The sequence below is a fragment of the Colletotrichum acutatum genome, assembly GCF_030867785.1.
Source record: "Colletotrichum acutatum strain CBS 112980 chromosome Unknown BDZ83scaffold_89, whole genome shotgun sequence".
Classification (NCBI taxonomy): domain Eukaryota; kingdom Fungi; phylum Ascomycota; class Sordariomycetes; order Glomerellales; family Glomerellaceae; genus Colletotrichum; species Colletotrichum acutatum.
Genome location: NW_026849083.1, coordinates 48,894 through 75,837, shown reverse-complemented (window position 1 = coordinate 75,837; position 26,944 = coordinate 48,894). Strand labels below are relative to the sequence as shown.

Sequence of the window (26,944 nt, the reverse complement as noted above, 5' to 3'; positions counted from 1 at the left end):
AAGTCGAGTATGTCCATGAAGAACGACGAAGGAAGTAAAGCAAGCTGGGGGAACCCAATCAGCAAATATCAAATGACAGGCAGGCTATGAGAGACCTTTGATCAGGTCAGTTGCAGGAATCACTACGACCGTTGGGGGTCTGGCCATCTATGATCTGGTCCTGTGGGAGACCTAAAGCCACCGTAATATCACTTTCCAGGTTGGGCTGGGTGATCCATGATTCCGAGATCTACAATGGTCCGCTCTACCTTTAGCGGCATTATCACTCCTAGTGTCCGCTTCCGGCACGTGTTTTGGGGCGGACAAACAGGGGTTCCTCTTTGCTCTAGGCGGAAGCTACCCAGAGTAGAAGACTTACCTTTTAGGGTGTGTACATGTAGACTCCTTCGGCTGCAGTTCCGTAGTCTCAGACAATTGATGCCACAGTTCCAAAAATTTACGCAATGCCCCACCAATCTTGGTCGAATTCGAAGCTGGTTTCCAAGTAGGAGAACTCTGTCGTGCCCTCACGGCAAGTCATGCCGACTGTAGACTGTAGAGGCTTGCCGTCGTATTTCATAGCCTCTCGCGGTTTGAGTGAATCATGGGTACTATCTCAATTCATTCCGCAAGAGGCAAATCAAAGTAAGTATAGAGACTGAGGTGCGCTGCCTGATGTGATCAACATACTACCTGAGCGTCTGGAACACAGAGGATCGAAGAGGTGTCTTCCTTTCTTAGAACAAGATCCATACTCAGGATTATTCACAGACTTGAAGCTACTAGGCGTTTACATATTTCAGTTCAGGATAGTCCGTTCGATACGTAGAACCCAGGCGTCTCGAGCTGACTTCTGTAAGGCTTGGCTCTAGCATGGTTATCGATGACGAAAGTCGACCCTCTGGGCCAAACACCACCTTGCAAGAAAGACTGTACGTTGTTCTTTCCCATACGATGATCCGAGGCGGCCTTGGACCAAGCCAAATTCGAGATGGTCACGAGTAAAACACCTGTCTCATGGCTGAAAATGTTAGGGCTGAGGAGGTCATCACAGGTGGCTTTGCCTCGGGGCTGACTGAGACAGCATACAGAGCATGCCAATCAGGGGTAGACGTCAATTGTATCCTGCCCAGATTCAAAAGAAGCCACAGCTTTTAAAATTTGAATTGTATCGGCGAGGCTTACTGCTTCCTGACTCATTCTGTGTTCAAGAGAGCCATCATCAACGCAACTCTTTGAAATATCAAAGCTTCCAGCAGGTAAGTGTAATGAGATCTCAGGATCGGGACCCTTTTCGAGGGCTTGTGGCCTTGATACGGTAGTGGCTAATAATTCCCATCGCTTAACGTCTATGTACAGATGAGACCAGGGGGTGTATGGCTATGAGAATCACGGCTTGCGTACCGGTCACGCCCTTACATAACCAGCGATCGATGGGAGGACCAGTCAGCAAGCGCGCGGGATGCGTCAGTGCGGTCTATTCGGCCAGCACAGCTATCCCTTTACGTGATGCAGAGCAGGATTGTCGCCGAGCATGATGTTTGAGTTGAGCGGAAGCGAGACCTAAGGCTGACCCTGATCCGCTCTGTCTAATGGGTGCTAGAGCTCCCCGACTCCGTAGAGGGGCATTTGATTGGCTGTGATGTACAGAAGCATCGTTACAAGACATGCTACAATTTGGAAGAACCTAGATTCAAAGGAAGAGCGGGTCCGAGCTAGGTAGACAAAACTGTGTTTAAAATTGGTGTCCTTTTTTGTTCAAAATCTTTGGCGTAAATCAGTATGTGGCATTGGCTTCAGATGGCCATGGCATGCGTTGCCGGCGAGACAAACATGGGGTCATCCAATCTTGCTATTGGTCTACCCAGTGTTCTATCGGCTTCAGGGACCCGAAATGGTAAGGTCAGAAGCTCGAACCTCCCCGACTTTACGAATAAGTTGTACGAAAAATCCCAAAGCAGGCACAACAGGTAAGTCAAGCCGACAATGACAACATGCCGCACTAATTGCCCGGGCGAATGTGGTCCTGCCCTTCCACTTCATTCATAGCATAGGTAGATGAGCAGCTAGGTCACTACTGCTGCTTTTCAGATGATCTGGTCGGCAGTTCTCCAGAGAATGAGTCGCGTGAGCTTTATTGCCGCTTCGAGAGTTCAAGAAGTTTGTGCCTTTTTTTCGGCTGCTGTCTACAGGATAATACTGACTAGCAGCCGGCTTCGACCTTGAACTTTTTGCAATGTCGACTGCTGGAGAATTCGTCTAGGCAGACTCTCTAAACACTTTCGACGGGGAGGGCGCCTTCACCTCCGTGTGAGCGCCGCATCAACGCAACGAATTTGCTGCACTGTGCGGTGAATATCGGCGCTCGACCGCCGTGTGGGTCTTGCGGCGCAACATGCGGAGCCATCTTCGGTGAGGATTGCTCGGCGTCTCGGTGAGAGCCTCCTTATCGGAGAGCGTACACCGACGATAAGGGGATGTCTCCACCTGCCGAACCCAAAAATTTGACCTGCAAGACAACATGGGGAACTTTTTCCAGCCAAGTCGAGGACCTGGACCACCACACTGCATCAACACCAATTGACTGCAACACATAATCCACAACCATGGCCGGAACAGCTACGAAGAAGCGAACAAATGATGGCCGCCTTGCGCCCCCAACCAAGAAGCAAAAGCGACAAGAAAAGAAGCAAGCCGAACCCGCCTCCGACAACGAAGAACAGGAATTCGATGCGGTAAACCTCCTCGATTCTGACGATGATATTCACAACGCTGCTGTCGACGACGGCGCTGCCTCGGACGACGACTCAGCTAGCTCAGGCGACGACAAGCCCGCAGCACCCAAACAGAAGACAAAACCCGCCCCCAAGCCCAAGAAGAGCAGAGACGCGCCCGTAGGCACCGACTCGGATTCCGACTCAGAAGAAGACGAGAGCGACGATGGCGGCAACCCCAATTTCATCAAGTCCAAACGCAATGACCCATCCGCCTTCTCAACGTCCATGTCAAAAATTCTATCTACCAAGCTCTCCAACGCGAAACGATCAGACCCTGTCCTCGCCCGCAGTGCCGAGGCCCACCAATCCGCCCAGGCGGCTGTCGACCAGGCACTCGAGTCTAAGGCGCGCAAGCAGATGAGGGCGCAGAAGAAGGAGGCAATGGAGAAGGGCCGCGTGCGCAATGTGCTTGTGGCGCCGGAGACGGAGGAGACGTCGACGGGGGAGATGATTGAAACGGAGCGGAGGCTGCGCAAGGTCGCGCAAAGGGGTGTCGTCAAGCTATTTAACGCCGTGAGAGCGGCGCAAGTCAAGGCTGCTGAGGCGGAGAAGAAGGCACGCAAGGATGGCGTCGTCGGTGTTGTGCGGAGGGAGGAGAAGATCAACGAGATGAGTAAGAAGGGATTCCTGGACCTGATTGCGTCTGGAGGAGGAGGCCTGAAGAAGGGCGGATTGGAGGAGGCTTAATTCAAAAAGGATACCAATGGCAAATGGATGCCTATGCACAGACAGGGCCTTATTTACCCCTGCGTTCACCAGAATCGTTCATCACATTTGTAAATGTCATGAGCTTAGAGGAGTGATGTTATTCCCTCCCACCGTCCCTTGATACCCGCCAATATCTAGCGTAAGCCGAGCCGAGCCGATGTATCCCATCCGTGATGCCGCGCTTGATTGAAAAACACCTCCCCAGCTTTTTCTGCCCGCTAAACCTTCTTGCCCTTTCCGTTTCTGACATGGTGTATGTATAATATAGTACAGATGATTAAATAATTGTGTGGTATGCCGCTTCCAACGCCGCAATGCTGAAAGAGTGTGCTTGTTTATTTGAAGTCGCTGGCCTGAAGGTTCCGTGTCATCGAAGGCAGCTTGATCTTGAGACCGTCCAGCTCCTTTGTCATTGTAATCTGGCAGCCCAATCGACTCGTCTCCGTCAAACCAAAGGCCAGGTCGAGCATATCGTTCTCGTCATCTTCGGGCTCGGGCATCTTTTCGTAGTATTCCTCTTCGGCAACGATGACGTGGCACGTTGAGCAGGCGCAAGAGCCTCCGCAAGCACCTAAGGATGTATGGTTAGCATATTACATGCCCTGGCGTTGCCGCCAAAAGTGCTGTTGCATACCCTCCATCTCCAAGTCGTTATCCTGCGCAACGTCAAGAAGGTTATCCCCTTCGCTTACAGCGATCTTGAACTCGTCTCCGTCCTTGTCGACGAATGTTACCCATAGCCTATGGGATATCATCAGTATAAGCCTCGGTAGACTGTTGTGGACGGTCTCACTCTTCGCCGGCCTTCGGAGGGGTAATGTGGCCATGCGCCTGGGTAGCCGAAGCCGAGAAAGCACGCGCTGAAGGCCACTGAAGCTGTCTGGAGGGAAGCTGTGTCGGCCTCTTGGACATGATCTGGCTGTGAATGGTTCGAGTCTGCCATTGCACTGGGCGGGCCTGTCGGGATGCGCTGGCAGCCATCCTGCAGAGGCTTGTGCTGAGTCTGGTTGAAGACATGGTTGCTGGGTACGAATTCCGTTCTCGGCTTCACAGCCGGGGTTGCTGTTTCTTCTCGGAGTAAAGGGGATCAATCGAAGCGCCCGTCGAGTTCGGGAGCACGGTGGAAGTGAAATTAGTAACAAATGAGGGGTTATGAGGCAATTGTACACAACGACACCACGGTTCAGCAGTCAGATGAGTTGTTCAGCTTGCTCGGTTCGTGGGTGGTGGGTGCCCGCGAGCAATGACAAAAAGTTGTTGGAAAGCTTCGATAAATGCGCAAGGGAACGGTGGAGATGCATTGGATTCAGCGAAAATTCTATAGGCCCGGACGCCTGCAGGAGCTCCGATAAGGCCCCCACCCCTCGGGCTTATCGGCCGGCGATTCGCAATGTTCCGCCTCCGGAGACCCTGGCCCACTGCCATTGGAACGGGCGGAAGGTACCTAAGGCACGTAGTAAGTATCCGTAGGTACTTACCACTTTATGGGTCTTTCCTGCCGTCAGAGCCCTGAAAAGGGCGAATACCATTGGTCAGCTCATCAGCGGAGTTCTTTTCAGCTGTTACCAAGCAGCAGGAGCACCAGAGAGCACCAGGGAAGGCGCGTTTACTGTCGTGTGCTGGCCCCGCTAGTCTTTATCTCCGAGGTGATTTCCATTTCATCATGCAAAATTGGTAGCAAAAGTGGAAAGCTCCCGAAATCATGCATCACAAGATTTGAGCCGTAAACAAACGCCAAACGAGACTATGGCTACTCATCGAGAAGGGGTGAATCCCCTGAGACCATACTACAAGCCGCCGACTATAGGAGAACCTCCTGATCCGACATCTGCCTCATCCGCACCGAATCCTTTTGCCCGTCATGGAGCCAATGCAGCGAGCGAACGGTACGCGTCTAAAGCACGCGACATTTTTTCCGACATCGACTACAAAGATTACATCAGTGAACCGTCTCCTTCAGTCGTTCAGACTGTCAAGGATCTCGTCGATGAGCTGCTATGGAAGTACACCTCCGTCCTGATGGCCCAGCCTTTCGAGGTTGCAAAGACGGTTTTGCAGGTCCGGAGTCACGATGACGTGACTTTGGCAGCAGTACCGACGCCCCTGGTCACGCCTGTCTCCGAGAGACGGCGTTCTGGCTACGGCAATACGGCATATGACGAAGCCGATTCGGACTCGGATCTCGACGAGCCTGCCTACTTCACCTCCAACGTCCCGAGTACGCCGACCCCGTCCTACTCCAGGGACCATCGGATCCGCCAGTCTCCCTCCTCCTCCACACCTCCACAGACACCAGCAGCGAAGCAGCAGGCCGTGCCGCCTCACCAGATTACAATCCGTCGATCCGACTCGTTGATGGAGGTTATTGGCCAACTTTGGCAAAAGGAGGGAGCTTGGGGTGTGTGGAAGGGATCCAATGCAACGTTCCTTTACTCAGTACTCTCTTCGCTGTTGGAAAACTGGTCCAGAAGTGCTCTGAGTGCCTTGTTCAACGTGCCAGATCTCGGCGTCAAGGAGGATATTGATCGGCTGATTGATATTGCCTCGCCCTATCCGTGGGCCTCTCTGTGCGTTGCCGTTGCTGCGGCCGTTGCAACGGGCCTCATTCTCGCGCCTCTGGACCTGGTGCGCACAAGGTATGTCACTGGCTGTTTCGTGTTGACTCGGGTTCCAAGGCAGTGCTAACTCCGGGCATAGACTTCTCGTCACACCAATTTCAAAGGGATCGAGGAGAACACTTTCGACAATGCGAGCTCTCCCATCTTACGTCTGCCCCTCTTCGCTCGCCATCCCAACGATCTTCCATTCGCTCATCCATCCCATCCTCACCCTGTCGACACCACTTGTCCTGCGGACTAGGTTCCTTATCGACAGCCGCGTCTCTCCTACCACATTCTCAGTTGCCAAATTCTGCGCTTCCTCTGTAGCCTTGTTTGTCAAGCTTCCTCTCGAGACCGTCCTCCGGCGCGGCCAAGTTGCCGTCCTCTCCACCCCCGCACATGTCCGGGCCCTGTCAGGCAAGGACCAGAAGCTCGAGACTATTGTCCCGGCTGGGCCTTATAAGGGCGTTCTCGGAACCATGCTCTACATTATGAACGAGGAAGGCACCCGGGCGATCCCCACCGCGCCCACACCAGTGAAGAAAGTCAGGGGCGGCAAGCCAAAGGTTGCAGAAACGGTCTACCGCAAGGGCCAGGGGCTCGACGGCCTATGGCGCGGCTGGAAGGTCTCCTGGTGGGGCCTGGTCGGACTCTGGACCGCCGGGGTCATCGGGAACAGTGCCGAGGGTGAATTCTAGAAGAGGGATTTTCAAGCGAGCCGTCCAACGGCCGACATGCAACAACACATCCAACCAACGGCCGACTGCAAAGTGCGAGTGCGAACAACAAAAGAACCAACTGTAATTTTGCTGTACTAGAGGTGTACTTGGGCTGCGAGATTCTTGGCGTTATGGGAACGGAAATTTTCGAAACTCTGAACAACTCTCTCCTCCACGACCATGATGAGATACGGTATGATATCCTCCTTTCAAATTTTGACCAAAGCGACGCAAAGGAAAACCCAACCATCGAAACGCTGTACTCTCTGTACCTTTTTTCGTCCTGCTGGAATCCAAACTCCATAGTCTCAGGGGCCACCGAGCCACTACTCCTAATAGAAAATTCTGCGTTAAAATTAGTCCTTTCCGTCACACTCTCCCATTTATCCCAACTTACGTGCGAATCCCAAGGTTGTGTTACCCCCTCCGTCAGACTTAAATACGTCCGTATCTGTGGGATTTCGCTAGAACTTTCTTCGTACGACGCCAGAAACTGGGTTCGAGGAGGGTGCCAACCCATTCAACCACCAGGTCGTGCAGGGTGCCTGCATGGAGAATGCAGCTGTCAGTAGCACCAAGGGGCTCATCGTGGCAGGTCCTCTGAGGATTTTGGGTATCTCTCCTCTCTCCAGCCTCCAGGAACGCCGATAAGTCAATTCCAGTATATTTTCGCGCCTACGACTGAGGTAGGATTCGCGAAGCCTTCCTCTGCTTTTAGGCACCGGATGCTTGAGTGCCCGTCTGCAAGATAGGCGCCACAGATTACTCAAAAGCTGTCTACATGCCATTCGTGCACAATGCGAGTCTTTTCCCTCAGGATCCGAGGAGACATGGACCCTAGTCAGACAAGGGCTGGTATCATGGGTTCTCGCCCGATGACAGGATGTCATCGTACCTGAATTATCGTGGTGGTTTGTTGCAACAGGAGGTCCGCTTGCCTGGTCTTCTCACATGGGAGGCGCCCAAAAGGGGGACGACGTCCGATGGATGAGACAAAAACTTCAAAAAGGGACCAGCGCGGCCTGTCCTTTCGTAAACGGTCCCGTTGTAATGCATTCACCTCACACATCACTTCTCAACTCGTTCTTGCTCGCTTTCTCACGTATTGCGAACTACTCAAGTTTTCCCCATTCACCTGAAACCAAGACCATGGCACGTACTTCAATCTTCCGCGTTAGCTCTGCCTTGAACGCTATACTCCTTACCTGCATCATCCTCAAGCATGTTGCGTTGGGCTTCGCGCGTTCTACAATGCGCAATGCTTGCATGGTCGTTCTCATGCCCTTCATGTTCTTCCACATTGCCATCATCGAAGGCTGAGACACCGGTCGTGGGCTTGCGCCCACGGTGTAAGATGGAGATGACAATATGGAGGACCTACCGCCACTGTCTTTCCTTTGGTAAACAAACATACGAACATCACCAATACGCCCATCGGCAACATCGTATCACATCCCATCCCTTGTTCGGATTCGAGTCGTCGCCGTCTCCATCCACATAGGCAACGATGTATCCTTCAATGCCTGTCAACAATAAGGCAGCTTCAACAGCGATGGTACCACTGCCTCTCTGGTCCGTATCGCTCCCGCGTGTCAATCTGACAGGAAGTGCTCGGCCGAGACCTCAGACCACGGTTTACCCACATGGCATCGCTGCATCCCAGACCCCGGCCACCGTCAGTTTAGAGCTCCCATCTCGGCACAGTAACATGGACTGGAAAGCTGGAGTCCGTTCTCGGAGGCTATCTGTCCCTTGTTGGGGGCGTTTTTCTGCCCGGCTGTCAACTCTAAGGAGGCGTTCACGTTAGCACCCGCTAAGCATGGCTGGGCCATTCTTGGACGAAAACGTCGCTTGTTCAGCAATCTGACCACCAATTTGGAGAGGAGTTTCCTGAGAGATTTACAATCACCAAGTCTGTGGCGTCGGGTATGTCTTGTTTTGAACAATTAAAAACCATTTACGTCCATAACTACCCCAAGTATCTTGCCAAGTCCGTCTGTCCCCTTTTAGCCTGCTTGTTCTCTCGTTTGAGATAGGCCCAATCGCAAGGCCGGTGAGTGATTCAGGCAGTATCTCAGTTCAGCCCTCGGTAGGGGAGCCTCGCAGAGAGACACTCTCACTGAGCCCTGCACTATGCGCAACATCTGAACTGGCCGAGTGGTGTGCCCACGAGACAATAAGATCAGCAGTAGGCGCAGACTGACAGGTCAAAGTCTTGTCATTTCAAGGGGCGTTCTGTAGCATATTGTCACCTATTTGCAGTGCATTTTCTCACGTGATTCTCACATGGTCAGGGTCAGCCACGTCCTCGTATCGTCCTACTTGAGGCACGATGTCGAGGCAGCGATTCCTGATTTCTATTCCAGTTTCTCGCATGGAATGGAGGTGGAAGACATCTCCACCATGATCTGACAACCTTCAGGTGTGGCTTCGACTCCAGTAGCTTGCAATGATTCTGTGGGCAGAATCAGCCTCCCATCTACTCGGCGAGGGAATGGTCTGGGTTTGCCGCCCTGCCAAGTCGATAGAGTAAGAAAGTCCGAAGAAGCCCGCGGAACCGCGATTGGGTCACACACGCCGCCGATGAGCAATGTTAAGACAAATGGTCACATATCTTCACGCTATCGAGCTTGACAGGAGGCTAGACTGTCGGGGAAAGGTGCTAGTCGTTAAGCATCGTTTCCTTGTGTCTTCAGACTTCATGGAACAGATTTAGCTGCCCTATATGTCTCGACTGAACTCTTTCGAAGGCACATGCACAATCACCTGCACATTTGGAAGGTTAGAATCGTCTTGTGAACTCATCGGTCATAATATCTGACTACTCACTACTCAGAACCTGGGTTCGGTTGCCTCTCAAGGCCCGCCAACCTCCACTTGAGAATACGTGCTCCGGGGAAAAGGTCCTTCAAGACACTCTCCCTTGCATCCCTAAATGCAGAGTTTTCTGCGTCTAGCTCCCGCAAATCGAACACTCAATTATTCAGAGGCTCAACGTGATTCCGGGAAGACATTGGATCTCGAGATCCTGCTTCAGCCGCGGGCCGGTTCCGCAGTACGTTTGCGACTGGCGGCGAGACGTTGATCTGGACTTCGATCCACCTCTCTGATGCCAGTAGCATGTCTTTTAAAATTGATAGAAAGGCGCTTAGTCTCATCCACGTGGCGTGTGATGGGCTTCAAGCTGCCCCTGCTTCCGGCATCATGTTGGAGAGTTTATCATGCCTCATGGATCGGGACAGAAGAGGGCAACATTGAGGCACGCCCAAAAAGCCCAGAATCGGTGGCGAACTCATGGCGCGCCTTGAGCTTTCAGCTAGCCAGGGAGACAACGGCGAGACTCCCTTTCGCGAAATATAAGACCATGTGAGGGAACACCGATGCTTGGAATGTTTGACTCACCCTATCCCTAGCTCCCACATGGTGATCTCACGCGAATAAACTCAGTGCCCAGCGGGGTTATCAGGTATAAAGTATCAAGATAAACGCTTCCCGAAGCGTCGACTCCGAACGAAAGGATCATCACTCTTTCTGATTTCGTTTACACACACTCGTTCTTTTCATTCATTGCTCATCCCTTCCTCTTTCGGACGTTCTTCAACGCCGACTCACATTCTTTTTATACAATGGGTTACCTTAAGACGTCAAGCCTTCTTGCCTTCTTGGCGTCTGCTGCTTCGGTCGCTGCTCACGGTCACGTCACCAACATCGTCGTCAACGGCGTCTCATACCGCAACTACATCCCTGTCCAGGACCCATACACCAACAACCCTCCTCTCGTAGCCGGCTGGACGATAGATCAGCGTGACAATGGCTTTGTCGCGCCCGACGCTTACAATGCTCCGAATATCATCTGCCACAGACAAGCAGTGTCTGGCAAGGGCCGAATCACAGTTGCTGCTGGCGATACTGTGCAGCTCCAATGGACGGAATGGCCTGACAGTCACAAGGGCCCCGTTATGGACTTCCTAGCAAACTGCAATGGACCTTGCAACGCCATCGACAAGACAGCACTCAAGTTCTTCAAGATTGACGGCGCCGGTCTGATCAACCCTCCTCAACAGACAAACCAGTGGGCGGCAACCGTGTTGATTAACAACGGCAACGCCTGGTCCGTCCGCATCCCGCCCAATGTTGCTCCAGGCCACTACGTTCTTCGTCACGACATCATTGCCCTTCACAGCGCCGGTCAGCAGAACGGAGCGCAAAGTTATCCCCAGTGCGTCAACTTGGAGATCACCGGCTCCGGAACGGATAACCCTGCTGGCGTACTAGGAACCGCTCTCTATGGCGCCAACGACCCCGGTATCCTGTACAACATCTACCGGGACAACCTCAACGACTATGTCATTCCTGGTGGTTCCATCATCTCCGGTGGTGTTTCCATGCTCCCGCAATCGAGGATTCAGATCACTGCCTCTGGCAGTGCTACCCCTTACGGCACAACGATTCGCGCGAGCTCAGTCATCACCGCCTCCGCCAGTGTACCAGCTTCAAGTTCTGTCGTTGTGATCACTAGCAGGTCTTCAAGCACAATCAGCTTCGGCAACTCTACTTCAGATACTACCACCCTGATCCAAACCTCTACTACTGCTGCTACGACGACAATAACACTGACTCGCACAAGTTCGACATCCAGCTCAAGTTCTAGCTTAAGCAGTAAAACCAGTACCAGCAACAACTCCCCGACCAGCGCCACCAGAACAACGTCTCAGACACCGTTGCCCACGACGTTCCAGACCATGACAACGACGGCACCACCCGCAGGAGAACCGACTCAGAACCTGTACGGCCAGTGCGGTGGCATGAACTACGCTGGTCCGACCAGGTGTCCAGACTACGCGGCTTGCACCACCATCAACCCGTACTACGCGCAATGTACTCCGGGTCCTGTACCTGCGGGAGCTCAGTCTCTGTACGGACAGTGTGGCGGTATCAACTGGCCGGCTGAGAGCCCGACGTCTTGTGTCCCTGGCGCTACTTGCAAGACGGCCAACCCATACTACGCTCAATGTACTCCGGTATGAGTGATATAGAGTGGTTTGTATCACTGGATGGTATTGCGGTGTGAGGGTTGAGGTGGTTCAGCGTTGCATGATAGCCTGGGCGGTTGCGTTTATTTTCCTTAGCTATTTGTTTCTTCCTCGAAAAGTCATCGAAACTATCTAGATGAATCATTCTTCCAAGAATCGGCCTTCTGGCAATCATCTGTATGTCAATCACCGTTTCGATTCCATTCTAAGCCTCTGATTTGGGTCAATCTTCTTAGTGGTCTGTAGTGTAGGTACGTTACCTCCATCACAGCTTTATACCACTCTACATGGTACATCCACAGTCGAGATCTTGTCCGCCGAAGACCTGAAGGAGTTTTGATGATGTCTCAGTCTAGAGGTCATACAGACTTAGGACCGAAACTCCATGAGTAATCGTAAAACGCTGATGACCCGGAATCGCTGCCAGCGGCCTCCCCAACTCTATAGATCGATCGTCGATGAGGAAGCCAGACGTGTTCTAGGCCTCGAAGGCTAACCCGTGGTACCAAACAGTGTAACCCGGCAGCTAGTTCCAGTCGTTGCCGCACGTCTCAGATCGCATGTGTCACGAGTAACTTCGCCTGCATTGGCCACTCATGCTCCAATCACTGAATCTAGTACCAGGAAAAGAACATTCATCCTCATGGGCTACCTGATATCTCAACTAGAACCATGCATAGAGCGACGATCCATGACATTGTCAAATGGTTTTATGGTAGTAGCCCACACTGAAGGAAGTGAAGAGACAAGAAGGAGTTAGTTAAGGCTATTTATCCTTAAAATTAACGATCTGGTTCATTATGCAGCAACAACTGCCTGTGTGACCAATAAATCTAAGACACAATATGTGACTGCAGGCGTTTTGAACATTGAAAACCTTCACATCGGATGATCGGCATACGATAATACTAAGGCTGATGTCGTGCCTGTTGTTCGCTTGGCCATATCTTTGTTTGATACGGGCAAGTTGACTAATATTGACGACTTGAAAAGTTTGAGTTCTGGAATATGATCTCCTTGGACTTGAGAATCAGTATAAAGAACCTACCTTCTCGCACATCCTTGCACTACCATCTTGTTCCTGCCAACATCATCGTCTGCATCACTAGCCAGGACCCAGCTATCAGAACCAGATACCCCAACTGCGTCACTCTGTCCATCATGGCTTCTCTTGCTCAAGTCGCCTCTGTCATCCTCTTTTTGGGGGGTAGCATGGCATCTCCTACTGGGAACAACTGCGAGCAAGTCACCCCTTACGTACTCACCGTAAGTCAATCTCTCCTGGTAAAGAACTGTATTACTGACCAAGACTTCAGTACAAAGACATTGGCTCGAGTGCTCTTCCTATCTTGAACCCTGTATTCCCGCCTACCCCTTACAAACAACTGAAGTACTCGGGCCTCGGAGTCAAGTCCGTCGGAGGGGCGCTTGATCCCAACCTCCGCGAGAACGAGTTCCTGGTGTACGGCACCATCACCACAGCCTCGACACTGGAGAATCCATTGATCACCAAAGACTACGATGGATCAAAGGTAAAAAGCTTTGAGCTTGAGACGTTTGACTTCCAGTGTGTTCGCACCGGCCTCGAGAATATGAAGAGGGCTTGCAAGCTCACCGTGAAGGGAGTGGACGTGAATGGGAACACCATCACTGAATTCTGCTCATATGAACCCGATGTTCTTGGATCAAGCTTGGCAAAGTGCAGCCTTGTCAATCAGAAAAGTCTCAAGAGCGTCAGCTTTGAAACCGCAAGTCCTATAACAGGAACCACCATCACGATCTTGACGGCCATGGACAACCTCAAGGTCAACGTGAAGGCGTCAACTTGTTGATGATGGGTTGTCAAGAACCTCACCCCATTCTAGATAAGTCTAGTCTCGGGCACTAAAACAGAGAGGGTGACTTCAACTTGGGACTTCACACGATTGTTTCTTGGGGCCGAAAGCAAGACGACTTACACATACACGAATAAGACTTTGAATTCGTTTGGAGGAGAAGACGTGGTCATGGATTTATCGTTGGGCTCCGGGCCAGAGGCCATTATTACCTTCCTTAAAATTAAGCTGCACTACCTGTCACTCATTTAATCAATCTAAAATACATACACAAGTGCTCTCAGAGTACCATTTCCTCCTTTGATATAGTTCAGCAAGGGTCGCCAGATCGCCTAGTAATGATTTATTGTTTCTTTCCCAATTATCTGTCCCTCCGAGCTCAAACCTTGTTCCCACCTCATGTTATGAAACAAACGCGTAGGGCTGATCGAAACATGCATCCCAATTTGTAGCGTCTCCGTCCCAGAAGGTGCGCATAACATTCTTGGCGTGAAGGGGTAATGGCGTGGCGATGTCCTTGGCTTGCTCTAAGTAAAGCTCTGCTACAAGCCGACGCTTATCTACCCGAACCGAGGCTTCGATGCCAGCGACAACCAAAGGCCATTGAACGGATTTCTTGAGTTGGGGGTGATTTCTTGTCTCCTCCATGAGAGAATACAGGCGATTGCCATGCATGGTTCTCAGCATTGTCAGGCGATGGGACCTGGGTAGGGTTCCAACGCTCTGCAGCGATGAGATGCAGAAGACAGCCACTGCAGAGTGAAATATCGCAGCTATGAGATCACGGTCATCCCTGTCTTCGTAGAAGGAGTCACAGTCTGTTCCATCAAAGCTCTCGATCCTCGCAACAATATCCTCCGCAACTGCGTTCGCTGTTGACTTTCCCATCAACTTCTTGGAGACCTTAGCTCGAAGATGGTTAATCCGCGAAATTTCCAAAAATAGAGGCATCGGACAAGGGATGTGTGGATGCAATCCAAGTGGATACAACTCCTGGATCAATTCAATAAACTCTTCATGATCACAAATTGTAACTTGATCGTCAGGTGGACTCGTCGTATTCGCCGAAGTCATCACACTACGTCATTGTCGAAGTCAGCATCAAGACTTTAATTTACCCATGATATTTAGACCTACATTATAAAAGATAGGAGCAAGCCTTGGCGATATGGCTCCGACATGGCCCACCCCCGGGCTCCGCCCCGACATGCGAGGATAGCCAGGAGACCATCTACATGCTGTCGCCACTGGGGCGTTATGCATGCGTTGATCTATTGGTGTTGGGTCAGCAATCATTGTAGACAAGAAGCCTCACTGGCCACTTCGACTGACCTCGGACTGGAGAAGAAGAATGACCCCCGTCAGTACAACATCGCTGCTCTGGGTCTTCGGGTTGGCGAGGTCTTCGTTAATCGCCCGTATCGACAAACCCCGATGATGGTGCATCCGGTGTTGGGCATATAATATAGAAGGGCAATCATTCTTCCATTCTTTTTGTACATGCATACGATGATGGTATACGATGCCAACCAAGTTGTGCGCAATCGAGATCGGCAAATATTTGACGACCTTAAGGGGAATTTCAGCGATGAACACGTTGCTCGTTGGTGAGTGCCCCGACTTAGTGTATGGATAGAAAACGTCGTTGACTAAAAAGTTTCTGTTAGAGCATTCTGATAGTTTTGGGTACCAGCTAGATCTTTTGTCTAGTTTTGTGGTTTGCATCTTACAATACTGGACGGCTTCGAAGACGTCGCAAATGTCAGTCCTTAGAGTTGAGTGAAAGATGAGCTCTCCGCCATATTTATTCTTGCTTCTAGTCAATGCTTCGGTGTCTTCGATTGCCCCTGGGCGATTCGGCTTTGGCTTTGTCTTCATTCTCTTCGCAGCTGTGTCTTTGTCTACCAAGCGCCCTTTGCGTCGAGTACGACAAGTGATTTTTCCAGGTGCGAGCCAAGTCAGTGGCTTTCTGTCGTCGTAGCCAGGGCAGACGATGCCGGAAGCACGACACTTGTTACAGACTGGCTTGACAGAGTCGCAGACAAGGCGACGGCGTTGACACTCCCAGCATCGTCGTTTCTCTGGGATCTCCGGGGATAATGATGGTTGAGGCGCTGGTGACATTGTGTTGCAAAGCGTGGATCAGGGCCGAAAAGGTGCAGTTCAGCCCTAACCGAGTGACAGCTTAATATGCACCAGCGTTACCAGATTGAGTAAGAAGAAGTCGATGGGACGAAGGGTTCGAGGGTTTGATTGTGGAGGGGGCTCTCAACCCAGGCCAGGTCCGCATAGGCTTGGATATCTTAAGTATCCTATGCTCCGGGTGCGCGGGTTGCCTTGCTTGAGCCCCAGTGTACAACACCAAGTAAGACGATTCGCTTGGCAAGAGGTCTTGGCCAGAGTATCTTCCTATTTGGGTAAAGACTGCCATGCTGTGCTTCGCCTTGGGGGCAACAGGTACAGCCGCCGATCAACATCCCCTCAGCCCTAGAGGACTCAACGTTGTAGCCAATGCGGGAGGGATGATAGATATGTGGGGGCTTATGGTATCGCAAACCGACAAATCACTGAGCATCACAGGCGCCTGCTCATGTCTCAAGGATGATATCATTGTCTTTCTTCGCCCTAGAGTCAGCCCGCCGGCGGGTTAGTTAGGCAGAAGCAATCCGCAGACCTGCTGCATCGGTTCCTATGGTGGGAGTGGGTTGTAGAGGGAAGAAAAAGACCCCTGTTCTCAGCTTGCTGCTCCCACTCTCAACCCAAGCGATGGTCGGATACCTTTGAATATGGCCAATTGACCTCGATCGAACTAAACACTAGTGAGCTCTTGATATGATCAGAAAACAATTCGCCACATATGAATCAAATAAGCCTCAGACAACAAGTGTCGAAATGCATCAAAAGTTAGGCCTGGTACTCAGGGGGCGATGGCAAGATCAACATGATAAGTAACCGCGCGCCATGTAAACTGCGCCTGGCGCCGGTCGCCCCGGAGCCGTCCCGGAACTTCCACACCTCGATAACGCCTATTAATGGAAGATGAGGAATTCCTTCGAAGCTGGTTTGCCTGCAAGCCATTCTCAAAGCGTGGCCACGAACGTGCTTGCCTTGGCGGTTGTGAGCTATGCGATTGTCAGCGACTGGCTCTCTTGGCACCGCGCGAGAGTGGGCCGCCAATGGCGGCAATCAAATGACACCGCTTAGTGGGTTCGAGATGTTTCCCTCAAGGCCTTGGGCATGGACATGGGAAGTATGCCATTGAGATGATTGCCTTGATTTCTAAGTCTTATTGAAATGGCAGAGGTAAAAAATGACTGACTGATTCTTTTCCAATCTACATCGTCTCGATTTCTCTACGAAAGTAAAGGGGCAGGCAGCAATTCCTCGGTCGCGTGGACGAGCTTGAGAGCCGGACGTCAATCCAAAATCAATTTCACTTGGTTTCGGGTTGATAACTCGTGTATCTATTACTGATACCTAGCCATTTCGCTTCTTCCTTCTTTCAATGATTGGTAGGTTTTCTTAATTTTAAAGTTAAAATCAAGCAAGCATCTCTGGAGCAAACATTGAATAACCTGGGCAAGTCTCCGCGATGCTCTGCGGGGTATTACGAGAACGCGGGGCATTGGAGGCGACAAGAGCTCCATTGCCATTTTGTTAAATAGCATCAAGCACAAACGATGTTTATCTGATATGGCCAGAAACCTCGTTCCTCTGTTGCTCGTCTCAACTCATCATTCCTTGGTCATCCAATATCACCTCAAGCGCAAGCTCCACGTTAGCCCTGCATCACCTGAAGTACCAATCTAGCCAACAACCTCTTCAACCTTGTCCGACACAGAAGGATGAGCGCCAGTCGTGTCATTAACGTGGTTGGATGCCACGCGGAGGGTGAAGTTGGCGATGTAATCACCGGCGGTGTTCTAGATGTGCCGGCCCCGAGCATGTGGCACAAACTACAGCACTTTTTGACGCACAAAGACGAGCTGCGTCAGCTACTATTGAATGAACCAAGAGGAAGATCACCAAAAAACACGAACTTGATCCTCCCGCCATGCAACCCCGAAGCCGCTGCAGGATTCCTGATTATGGAAAGTGAGGAATATGCGCCAATGTCCGGATCCAACACCATCTGTACGGCGACGGTACTCTTACAGACAGGGATGATCCCCATGCAGGAACCAATCACCAAATTCTCTCTAGATACGGCGGCTGGTCTGGTCGGCGTGACTGCGGAGTGCCAAGGTGGTAAATGCAAATCCGTGGCTTTTGAAAATGTGCCCGCCTTCGTGGACCGGTTCGATCTGCAGGTCGACGTCCCGGGGATCGGGACCGTCTCCGCCGACATTGTCTGGGGCGGGATGTGGTACGCTATCGTGGACGCAACATCTGTCGGGATGACCATCGAGCCGAGCAAGGGCGCAAAGCTTGTGGAGCTCGGCGAAAGGATCAAGTCAGCATTGAAAGCTGCATACACGCCTCATCATCCAGAGAACCCAGAAATCAAGGGCATCTCGGTGCTCGAATTCACAGAGCCGCTTCACCAAGATACCATTGGGAAGGTTGCCAAGAATACTGTTGTCGTGTCTCCCGGGCGTTTTGATCGCAGCCCTTGTGGCACCGGCACCAGTGCGCGGATGGCTCTGCTGCATGCCAAGGGCCAGCTGGCGGTTGGAGAATACTTCAAGCACACTAGCGTTATTGATACGGCTTTCGAGTGCCGTATCTCTCGGACTGTCAAAGTCGGAGATATTGATGCTGTCGTACCAATCATCAAGGGCAGAGCATGGATCACTAGCTACAAGCAGGTCGTCTTGGATCCAGAGGACCCCTTTCCTACCGGATTCAGAGTGGGGGACCAATGGCATGTCCCTGATATCGAGTCCTAGTCAGCGCCGAGTCATCGAGGCGGAAATAGTTAGATGTTGGGAGTCAGCCATAGACAGAGAAAAAAAGAAAAGCCTGCCGTACTTGGCCGGAATACCATGTACGAACCCTGCGACTCCGTACCCCGTATGTGTTGTGGGCTTCTTGTTCCGGCCCCGCCCCCGGTGGGATACTGCCACTCAACCATCGCAATGGAAGAGGTTGAGACTAAGAGCTCGTGGTCCGAGATTGTCGACTGATCTGTGGATTTTCAACAAGAGATAGACAAGAAACAATACGAAACTACGTTGATTATGTACTAGTTAATCGCGCCATGGTTTCTTCAAAAGCTTGCGATCCCGAACCGAATGGCGCTTTGTTTCCCAGCCGAACCGAACAGAGATTGCGGGGGGAATTAAGACTACCTCGCACCCCAACCCCCCACTCCGGGGAACGGGGTGGCCCATGTCTACCCCGGATTTCAATTCGGGTCAACATCCTCAACGATGGTCAAGATGTTGAAATAACAAGGCTGTCAGCCGCGATCTATTCAACTAATGATGTCTTCCATCCCCAATCATCACCATCAAGACAACATTGGGTGCATCAAATTTCCCTGCAGTTGCGACGGTTGCTCGCAGTCGTAACCCGCAGGTGTCTTCTTCTTCACCAACACCTCAGATCACCTAAACAATCTTCAACGCCCTTGTACTCCATCAGCCTTCAAGATGCCTTCATCTCTGGCTCCCGGAAGCAGTGGCGGTGCGAAACAAAACAGTCAAATCGAACATCTCGAAGACCTCAGCAAGCCGGGCTTGCAAGACAACCACGATGGCCATGTCGAAGGCAACGCACTTCTCATCAACCGAGATGGAGAGGTTCGCAAGATTCCAGTTCCGTCTTCGGATCCCAACGATCCCCTCCGCTTCAGACCTTGGGAGAAGTACGGCATTGTCTTCTGCTGCTGCTGGTTCTCTAGTATGGGTTTGTCGATTGCCAGTGGTCTAGGTGCAATTTTGCATGAATTCTTTGCGATGTATGGCCCTCAAGGCTATTCTTCCGAAGACATTGTTCTTCTGATTACTATTCCAACCTTGTGCATTGGTCTTGGTAAGATCCATCTTGACTCAAGAAGATGCCGTAAAAGGTTGAATAGTGAACTAACGAAGTTATCATGATTAGGCAACTACATAATCCTTCCTCTTGCTCTAGCATACGGTCGACGCCCAGTATTCTTAGGATTCATGATCATACTTCTGATAGCAACAATTTCTGCCGCTTTGCAGAACAGCTATAACGGGCATCTTGCTGCCCGAGTGGTTCAGGGCTTGGCTACGGGTGCCTCAGAGTCTCTTCTCCCGCTGATGCTCACTGAAGTTACCTTTCTCCACGAGCGTTCCAAAATCTTTGGTCTTTACTGGATGGCACAAAATGCGATATCCTCTACTATCAACTTAACCTCGTCATATTTGAACCATGACCTGGGATGGCGTTGGTACTACTGGGTCTTCGTCATCACTGTGGCCATTGGACTGGTCATTGCGTTTTTTTTCGCCTTCGAGACGCAGTTCACCCGTCGGCCCGAGTCGCTCGATGGACAAGTCGTAATCACGGACGAGTTTGGTGTCACGCGTGTCATCCCGGACTCCGAAGCTCAGGCCTACCTCGAGGAGATGCAACGGTCTGGACTCACGGCTCCGGGCGCCAATCAGGCGGCCGAGTCTCTTGAGAGAAAGTCGTATTTGCAGCGCATCAGACCTTGGTCGACACCGCATCCTCAACCAATGCGAGTAATAGTCTTGAGTTGGAAGCACATGGCGGAATCATTCTCGTCCCCAGGAATCATTTATGCGGTGTTGACATCTTCCATTGCTCTTGGATGCGGTGTTGGCATGTCACTGACCTACAATACTGTTCTGGTGACGAACTATCAATGGAAGTCGGAGGATGTTGGGTTGATCAACGTTGGCGGCGTCATTGGCGCCATTCTCGGCATGTTGTTCTGCACATTCGTCGGCAATCCCTTGGTCATGTACCTCGCCCGTCGGAATCGAGGCGTCCACATTCCGGAACACCACCTGGTCGTCTTGGCTTTACCCGCCGTGGTCGGAGTGGGAATGCTATTGCTGTATGGCTACACCGCATCAGGGGGCTACACATGGTGGGGTCCGTACATCGGCTGGACCATCTTCCAGTATTCCTTCACCTCCGTCCTTATCATTTCTACCAGCTTCGCATCTGAAGCCGCGCCCAAACATCCCGGGCCGGCACTGGTCGTGGTTGTGGGAACCAAGAACGTGGTCTCTTTCGGTGTGACGTATGGGTTGACTCCAATGGTTGAGAAATGGGGATATCAAACTGCCTTTGGTGTGTTGGCGGGTATCTTTGGCTTCATCTTCCTACTCGGAGTGCCTGTCTATCTCCTCAATCCGAGATGGCGTGCTTATATGTCGGAAAGGGAGAGCAGAGCGGCCAGAGCCTAGAACCGGGTGGTCACTTACTATTATCCATGATTCTACGTGTACCTCGCTACCTTATTGAGAGGTCCACAATGCCAACAGGGTATAACCAGATTCAGTAGACAATGTACCTCATAATGATGGATAGGATTACAAGATTCAGGTCATTTCTTTGCAAGACCAATGTCCAGGCAATGTGCTCATCCTTCTCACACGTTGATGCCAGCCACGGAGTCGCGCTTGACAGAACCTGGCCACTCTCGGCTAAAACTCGTACCCATGTAAGTGGGATGAACCTGTCGACAGAGGGAGTGCGGCGACCCGACAGGACATCTCTGGTTGTGGTCGGTTCAGATTAGAATGAAATATGCACCCGAGACCCTAATCTTTAATGAAGAGAAGAGTAAACCATAAAGTTGGTCAAGTTCTTTCATCCGGGTTGCTGCACGCAACTCGAAATTTTCGGTCCGCTATCGCCCTAGACAGTCTCGGTTCGGCTTGGCTCTTCGTACCGCGACAGCCTTTCCCGAGCCGAAAGGTCCACCGCGATTTCATCCACTACGTACCAAGGAACATCGGCCGAAGCGTAACGGAATGCAAAGGGGAAGGAGTCCTCCTTCGTAATGGTAAGTCTTCATCTCTTGGTCCGCTGCCTTGGTTCAAAAGTCCATTTTCTTCACTGTCTCCATGGTGAGTCGTAGGCGAGAGTGACTGACCGCACAGTGTCCTACACTTGGCAAGGATTGGGGGCCCCAGGAGGCCCTCGGAACGGAGACTTCCAGCTTAGTTGTTTGTCTTTGTAGAACGAATAATGTCAAAGACTCATATTTGTTTGAACTTCGCTGTTTATGTGAAAATTTGACCGAATTCGGTGAGTGCAGCGAGACACGTTGAGTGAGTCGTGAAATGAGATTCATGAGGTAAGATTCATTCCATTGTGAGTGAACATAAGTGGGTCTTGGCCCAGGAGTCACATGACCCACGCGATGCGAGCTCCTACAGAGAACGCGTCGACGCGTTTCAGTCGTAATTGCTGGGTAAGCCCAGCACGCATAGGTACTTTCCCAATTGGGACGTCATCGATTCCGACCTCAATCATCTTCCGCCAAGGGATTCCGCGGTCTGTTCTAATTGTACGAATTGTCGATTCCTTCGAAGCCTCCATTGTCGCCGACCATGGACGACGACTTTGGCTTCGACTCGGCCGATGAAGCCGATCTCCTCGCCGTAGTGGACGCTGCTCCCTCTGCAGTCAAGCGACCTAATGAGGGTACGGATCAAAGTGAAGAACCAGGACCGAAACGACAGAGAGGTTCCTCTGATCACTCGGTTCTGGCCCGCAGAGTCTTACGAGAACGATTCGGCCTGGAAAGCTTTCGTCTGGAGCAGGAAGCAGCAATCAATCGCATCATCAGTGGCGACAGCGCTGTTGTAGTATTTCCTACTGGCGGAGGCAAGAGTCTGTGCTACCAGGTATGGAGGCTCTGCTTAGAATAGTCACTCATGTCTAATATGAAAAGGTCCCCGCCGTGGCTATAAAGGAGCTCGACAAGGAAACAGGATCGCGCAGCCCAGAAGAAAGTGGTGTTACGGTCGTCATTTCTCCCCTCATAGCACTGATGAAGGACCAAGTTGATGCCCTGAGACGCAGGGGCATCGCTGCAGCCGTTCTAGATTCGACGCAAAGTCGCGAAGAGTTCGTCGATATTCACAGCAAGCTGGCGTGTGGCAAACTCGATCTCCTATACTGCGCACCAGAGCGGCTCAACAACGAGGGCTTTCTTGCGTCCCTTAGGTCGATCCGTGGTGGCATTCGCTTATTAGCGATTGATGAAGCGCATTGCATTTCAGAAGTATGTCTCAAATTGTCACAAATCCGCTACTTGATACGAATTCCATTATCTGACAGAATTGCAGTGGGGACACTCGTTCCGCCCAGACTACCTCAAAAGTCGGTTTCTAATGCAGCCACTGTTTCTGCTTTGACTGACGATAGCTTTCAGTCGCCCGTTTTGCGAAGGAAGCCAACGTGGACAGAGTTATCTGTCTCACAGCGACCGCGACAGCAGCCGTTGCCAAAGATATTCGAACTACTTTCGACATCCCGCCCGAGGGTCTTTTCGTGACAAGCATGTACCGCTCAAAGTCAGTCAGGCAATGACAATACCTCTTTTAGTTAGCATCGTGCTCACATCTCCTAGTCTCCGACTATTGGTCGAGCCTATCACTGCAGATGATGACCAAGTCGAGATATGCACTAAATTCTTGAAGAAACACCCCGGGCCATCCATCATATATGTCACGACCCACGCGGTAGGCTTCTACTAACCTCCCAACGGGAATTCGCTGACCTCGATGTAAACAGGCTGCAGAAACTCTAGCCAACGAACTGTCTAAAAAGAGGTTCAATGCTCGCGCATATCATGGAGGATTAAACGCAGACGTACGGGGCGGAATACAAGATACGTTTCTCAAGAGTCAAAACATGATCGTGAGTTGCACCGACATCTTCGTAGGAGGGAGTTCTGACATGTGGATTTACTATTAGATTGTTGGCACAATTGCCTTCGGCATGGGTATCGACAAGGAGAATGTACGGACCATCATCCATTTCGATCTTCCAGGCAGTCTTGAAGCCTATAGCCAACAGATTGGGAGGGCAGGAAGAGACGGCAAACCAAGCACTTGCATGCTCTATCTTTCGGACAAAGATTTCTTTGTCAGAAACGTCTTCATCCATGGCGAACGGCCATCCATGCTGGCTCTACGCGCATTGTTTGAGGAGATCTGCAGCAAGGAGAACTGCCAGCTGAAGCCCGAAGACCCCTTCTCCGTGGCTATGACATCGCAATCGCGGCGGATAGACATTAGGGTTTGTCGAGTCTATTTTCCTTGACTTGTGTCGGCATTCATCTCAGCTAATGGGGGACAGGAGACTCAACTTTCTATCATCTACGCCTACCTAGAACTGAAGTTCGGTCTTCTTCGGGCTAGCACTCCTCAGTACTCTGAATACAAATATCAGGTGCTGCAGGATCGTGCTCTTGAGACCGACGGCTCACCAGCATCGAAGTACATCTTATCCCACTCCAGAAAGGCGCAAACCTGGACAAATATCGATGTTGACGTTCCTATTGGGAACGACGGAGTAAGCCGCGCTGATATTACCCGCAAATTAGACTCGTGGGCCGAGTCTGGCACCATCAAGCTCAGCAAGACCGGTGTCCAAAAGGTCTTTCGCGTCAGCAAGAAACTTCCAAGCAAGCAGGCCGACATCGATGAAATCATCGACAACATAGACAAGGAGATTGTGAAGAAGGAGAAGCAGGATTTGGAGCGCGTTCAAGACCTGGTCAACTTGCTGACAGACGAAAGCTGCCTTACTCGGGGGCTGGCAGCTTACTTTGCCGATACGACTCACTCTTCAGTCAAGGAATGTGGCCACTGCACTTGGTGCGAAACACACCAAAAAGTCAGGCTACCAGGATTTACCCCCAAACCTTTAGATGAAAAGGCCATGAGAAAGGTGTTGGCCGTATGCAAAGAAGCATGTCAACAAGAGGCGAGTAAGGCCAAAGGTGGTAAACCGAAGACCTCAGCACTTGAGAGCAGGCAGGCTCTGGCCAATAGCACAGCCAAAGACGATGCCCGATTCATGGCCTGCGTGGCTTTCGGTATCCGAACACCCCGGGTCAGTAGCATGAGCCTGCACAACAACAAGGCTGTGTTTGAGACAATGAGCACCTGCAATTTCAACGTAAGTACATTCGGGAAAGCCAAGAAATAGTTCTCCATGTGGACATTGAACTGACCTTGGATCAGGATCTCGTCCAGAAATTCGAAGACATGATGAAATAAAAGTCATAAATTTCCGAGGTCTCGATCAATGATATCACTATCAGGCAAACGTCGAGTATAGCTGGAGGCACATAAAGTACTGGCAATATGCCTGGCTGTATGGTGAAATGCCGAGCTATGTATGTATCGATATCTTAATTTGACTGTGAGGCCCTGGCAAAGTACTCAACTAGAATGCTATATCGTGTATCCAAAAGGTATCCATCGCCCTAAACTTCAACCATAAACGCCTATGGGGTGATTGGTAGATCAAGAACTAAACAGCAGGTTCAAAGACTGAAGTAAACTCGCTGACATTCATATCCGGATCAAGGAAAGCCCTTGAGCTGAACTCAAGGGAAATACAGCCTCTCATCCGAATCTACCAAGGAATTAAGTACAGCCAGTCGACTGCCTCTGCCAAGTACCCTTTCTCGATGGAGTCCTCATCTCGTCCATCAAAGTCGAGTTTTTCTTCTCCCTCTCTTTCCTCCCAAGTATCACAAACAAACACTTGCAAGCTACAATGTTTGCCCGTCTTCTTGAGTCTCCGAAGGTGCTCCTCCAACCAATAATGATGTGCAAAATGGTTATGGTGGTGGCCTCGTGCTCGTACGATACGCAGCTTTCGTAGAGATTTTGGGAGCTGTCGTAGAATGTTTTCGTCCTGCGTGCCGGCGTCCTGTAATTGCGTCGTGAAGATTTCAAGATTACAGAGCTTGTGTAGAAGCAGACTCGCTGTTTCTCCAGTTGATCGATCGGGGAACCGGACACTTAGAGCTTTGAGTGTTCCTTTGTGTTCGGCCAACGCGTCGATCATATTCACCATCTGACTGACACTCGACACACATCTGTCAAGTCCGAAATGACTCAAATGCTTTGGCGTCGAAATAATTTCCATGATGAACGGTTGCACGTTTAGACTTGACCAGATGTAGATATTGGTGAGCTTTTCCCAAGTTTGCGATCCGTCGAACCATGCGCCGTCGAAACATTGTATCTTGAGGGATCTTAATTTTGGGGCATTCTTTGAAATAGCTTTGACAAGCTCCATCGGGAACTGGCCCACGCGAGGTGTGCATTTGATGTGCAGGGTTTCCAAATTTGGAAAGACGTCGTTTTCCATCAGGAGAAGTTTGTTCGAAACACCATGGCCTCGGTGATCTTCACTCAAGATGTACTGAATCTCAAGTTCCCTCAACGATTTGGCCATGAGAGGAACCATTATAGCAAGTATGTTGACATGGCCGCCACCATTCCATCCTTTGGGGTAAACTGCGAGCCCCATCTTACTGAGTTTCTCTTCGATGAACGGGACTTCGTCTCCTGACAATCTCATCTCTTGCTGCCGAGGAGATTGCTCTGGAGCGTGAATAGGAATGCACGCACGTCGCACATGTTGTGTATAATCTGGGCGGGAGTCCCAACCTCGAATGAGAGATATCAGGTGGTTGTGTCCGGGTTTCACCAGCCAGACGTAGCTGAATAGATTTCGCCCGACCAGCTGTCGAAAAGCTCGACATGTTCGACTGAGTGCCTCCAAGTCCGACAGTTTGCTCTTGAAACTGGCGTCTACCCAGTACAGGTGCGAGTACGATGGCGCAGTCGAAAGCTGATCAAAAATATGCTGGATAACCTCCGGCGGTAATTTGGCAATCCCCACCATCGCCTTTTTTGTGAAGTTGCTTTCCCGTAGATGCATGAATCGCCGCGTGGAACTTAGTTATGTTGTGAAGTGCAGTAAGTGTTGGAGGTGAAAAGTTGGTGAATATTGTCAGAGGAGGTATTTCTCGAAGATGTACCCTGTCATTACCCATCTACAGCATGTATTTCGGGAAAACTTTGTCATGCGGACCAACCGTATGAATCTGAGTTTGGTTCGAGTCAAATAGGCGTTTCTATTAGATCAGTGACCTGTGTAGGTGGTCTTCTAACCTTCAAGGTCCGCGAATCTACCTTAGTTATCGGTCTAAGTATATGCCGACACGTACTGGCATTCTTGGTCCATCATGCGAGCTTCTAGCTGTTCAACAACACCATCAAAATCTTCTCGGGTCTGTGTGACTAGCTCATATCCGTATCGCAGATCAACCTTACTTTCAAAAGTATGTTACTGGATCTGCATATTCAA

At 51.0% G+C, this 26,944-nt stretch overlaps 11 protein-coding genes across 11 annotated transcripts; 7 read left to right on the top strand and 4 right to left on the bottom strand.

Annotated features, from left to right (window-relative positions):
- Positions 1-783: 783 nt before the first annotated feature.
- On the bottom strand, positions 784-1,515 carry BDZ83DRAFT_733068 (uncharacterized protein; the record flags this gene model as incomplete). The annotated part of the gene is made up of 4 exons (XM_060512908.1): positions 784-1,050; positions 1,165-1,328; positions 1,384-1,456; positions 1,486-1,515. 4 exons carry the CDS (start codon positions 1,513-1,515, stop codon positions 784-786), a joined length of 534 nt encoding a protein of 177 aa, XP_060361883.1.
- Positions 1,516-2,446: 931 nt separating this feature from the next.
- On the top strand, positions 2,447-3,718 carry BDZ83DRAFT_443762 (Rrp15p-domain-containing protein). Its single transcript, XM_060503128.1, has one exon. It carries the CDS (start codon positions 2,586-2,588, stop codon positions 3,441-3,443), a length of 858 nt encoding a protein of 285 aa, XP_060361882.1. The 5' UTR covers positions 2,447-2,585; the 3' UTR covers positions 3,444-3,718.
- Positions 3,719-3,799: 81 nt separating this feature from the next.
- Positions 3,800-4,481, bottom strand: BDZ83DRAFT_721828 (2Fe-2S iron-sulfur cluster binding domain-containing protein; the record flags this gene model as incomplete). Its single annotated transcript, XM_060512415.1, has 3 exons — positions 3,800-4,035; positions 4,099-4,205; positions 4,258-4,481. 3 exons carry the CDS (start codon positions 4,479-4,481, stop codon positions 3,800-3,802), a joined length of 567 nt encoding a protein of 188 aa, XP_060361881.1.
- A 729-nt stretch (positions 4,482-5,210) lies between these two features.
- Positions 5,211-6,762, top strand: BDZ83DRAFT_584357 (mitochondrial carrier domain-containing protein; the record flags this gene model as incomplete). The annotated part of the gene is made up of 2 exons (XM_060505750.1): positions 5,211-6,100; positions 6,162-6,762. The coding sequence occupies 2 exons, from the start codon at positions 5,211-5,213 to the stop codon at positions 6,760-6,762; spliced, it is 1,491 nt and encodes a 496-aa protein (XP_060361880.1).
- A 3,647-nt stretch (positions 6,763-10,409) lies between these two features.
- On the top strand, positions 10,410-11,810 carry BDZ83DRAFT_584416 (glycosyl hydrolase family 61-domain-containing protein; the record flags this gene model as incomplete). Its single annotated transcript, XM_060505753.1, has 1 exon — positions 10,410-11,810. One exon carries the CDS (start codon positions 10,410-10,412, stop codon positions 11,808-11,810), a length of 1,401 nt encoding a protein of 466 aa, XP_060361879.1.
- Positions 11,811-12,689: 879 nt separating this feature from the next.
- Positions 12,690-13,922, top strand: BDZ83DRAFT_630842 (uncharacterized protein). The gene is made up of 2 exons (XM_060508860.1): positions 12,690-13,082; positions 13,133-13,922. Exons 1-2 carry the CDS (start codon positions 12,825-12,827, stop codon positions 13,646-13,648), a joined length of 774 nt encoding a protein of 257 aa, XP_060361878.1. The 5' UTR covers positions 12,690-12,824; the 3' UTR covers positions 13,649-13,922.
- Positions 13,923-16,048, bottom strand: BDZ83DRAFT_630840 (fungal-specific transcription factor domain-containing protein). The gene is made up of 4 exons (XM_060508859.1): positions 15,382-16,048; positions 14,984-15,300; positions 14,789-14,922; positions 13,923-14,729 (listed from the first exon to the last, which is right to left on the bottom strand). The coding sequence occupies exons 1-4, from the start codon at positions 15,773-15,775 to the stop codon at positions 14,054-14,056; spliced, it is 1,521 nt and encodes a 506-aa protein (XP_060361877.1). The 5' UTR covers positions 15,776-16,048; the 3' UTR covers positions 13,923-14,053.
- Positions 16,049-17,496: 1,448 nt separating this feature from the next.
- BDZ83DRAFT_584418 (proline racemase) lies at positions 17,497-18,540 on the top strand (the record flags this gene model as incomplete). The annotated part of the gene is made up of 1 exon (XM_060505754.1): positions 17,497-18,540. The coding sequence occupies one exon, from the start codon at positions 17,497-17,499 to the stop codon at positions 18,538-18,540; it is 1,044 nt and encodes a 347-aa protein (XP_060361876.1).
- Positions 18,541-19,245: 705 nt separating this feature from the next.
- On the top strand, positions 19,246-21,394 carry BDZ83DRAFT_784940 (major facilitator superfamily domain-containing protein; the record flags this gene model as incomplete). Its single annotated transcript, XM_060515620.1, has 2 exons — positions 19,246-19,627; positions 19,700-21,394. 2 exons carry the CDS (start codon positions 19,246-19,248, stop codon positions 20,998-21,000), a joined length of 1,683 nt encoding a protein of 560 aa, XP_060361875.1. The 3' UTR covers positions 21,001-21,394.
- Positions 21,395-22,025: 631 nt separating this feature from the next.
- On the top strand, positions 22,026-24,956 carry BDZ83DRAFT_677200 (RecQ family ATP-dependent DNA helicase). Its single transcript, XM_060511169.1, has 9 exons — positions 22,026-22,449; positions 22,497-22,829; positions 22,894-22,927; positions 22,980-23,121; positions 23,178-23,289; positions 23,342-23,467; positions 23,525-23,848; positions 23,909-24,733; positions 24,799-24,956. Exons 1-9 carry the CDS (start codon positions 22,153-22,155, stop codon positions 24,832-24,834), a joined length of 2,229 nt encoding a protein of 742 aa, XP_060361874.1. The 5' UTR covers positions 22,026-22,152; the 3' UTR covers positions 24,835-24,956.
- BDZ83DRAFT_630833 (uncharacterized protein) lies at positions 24,957-26,647 on the bottom strand. Its single transcript, XM_060508858.1, has 2 exons — positions 25,148-26,647; positions 24,957-25,031 (listed from the first exon to the last, which is right to left on the bottom strand). Exon 1 carries the CDS (start codon positions 26,513-26,515, stop codon positions 25,196-25,198), a length of 1,320 nt encoding a protein of 439 aa, XP_060361873.1. The 5' UTR covers positions 26,516-26,647; the 3' UTR covers positions 24,957-25,031; positions 25,148-25,195.
- Positions 26,648-26,944: the final 297 nt, after the last annotated feature.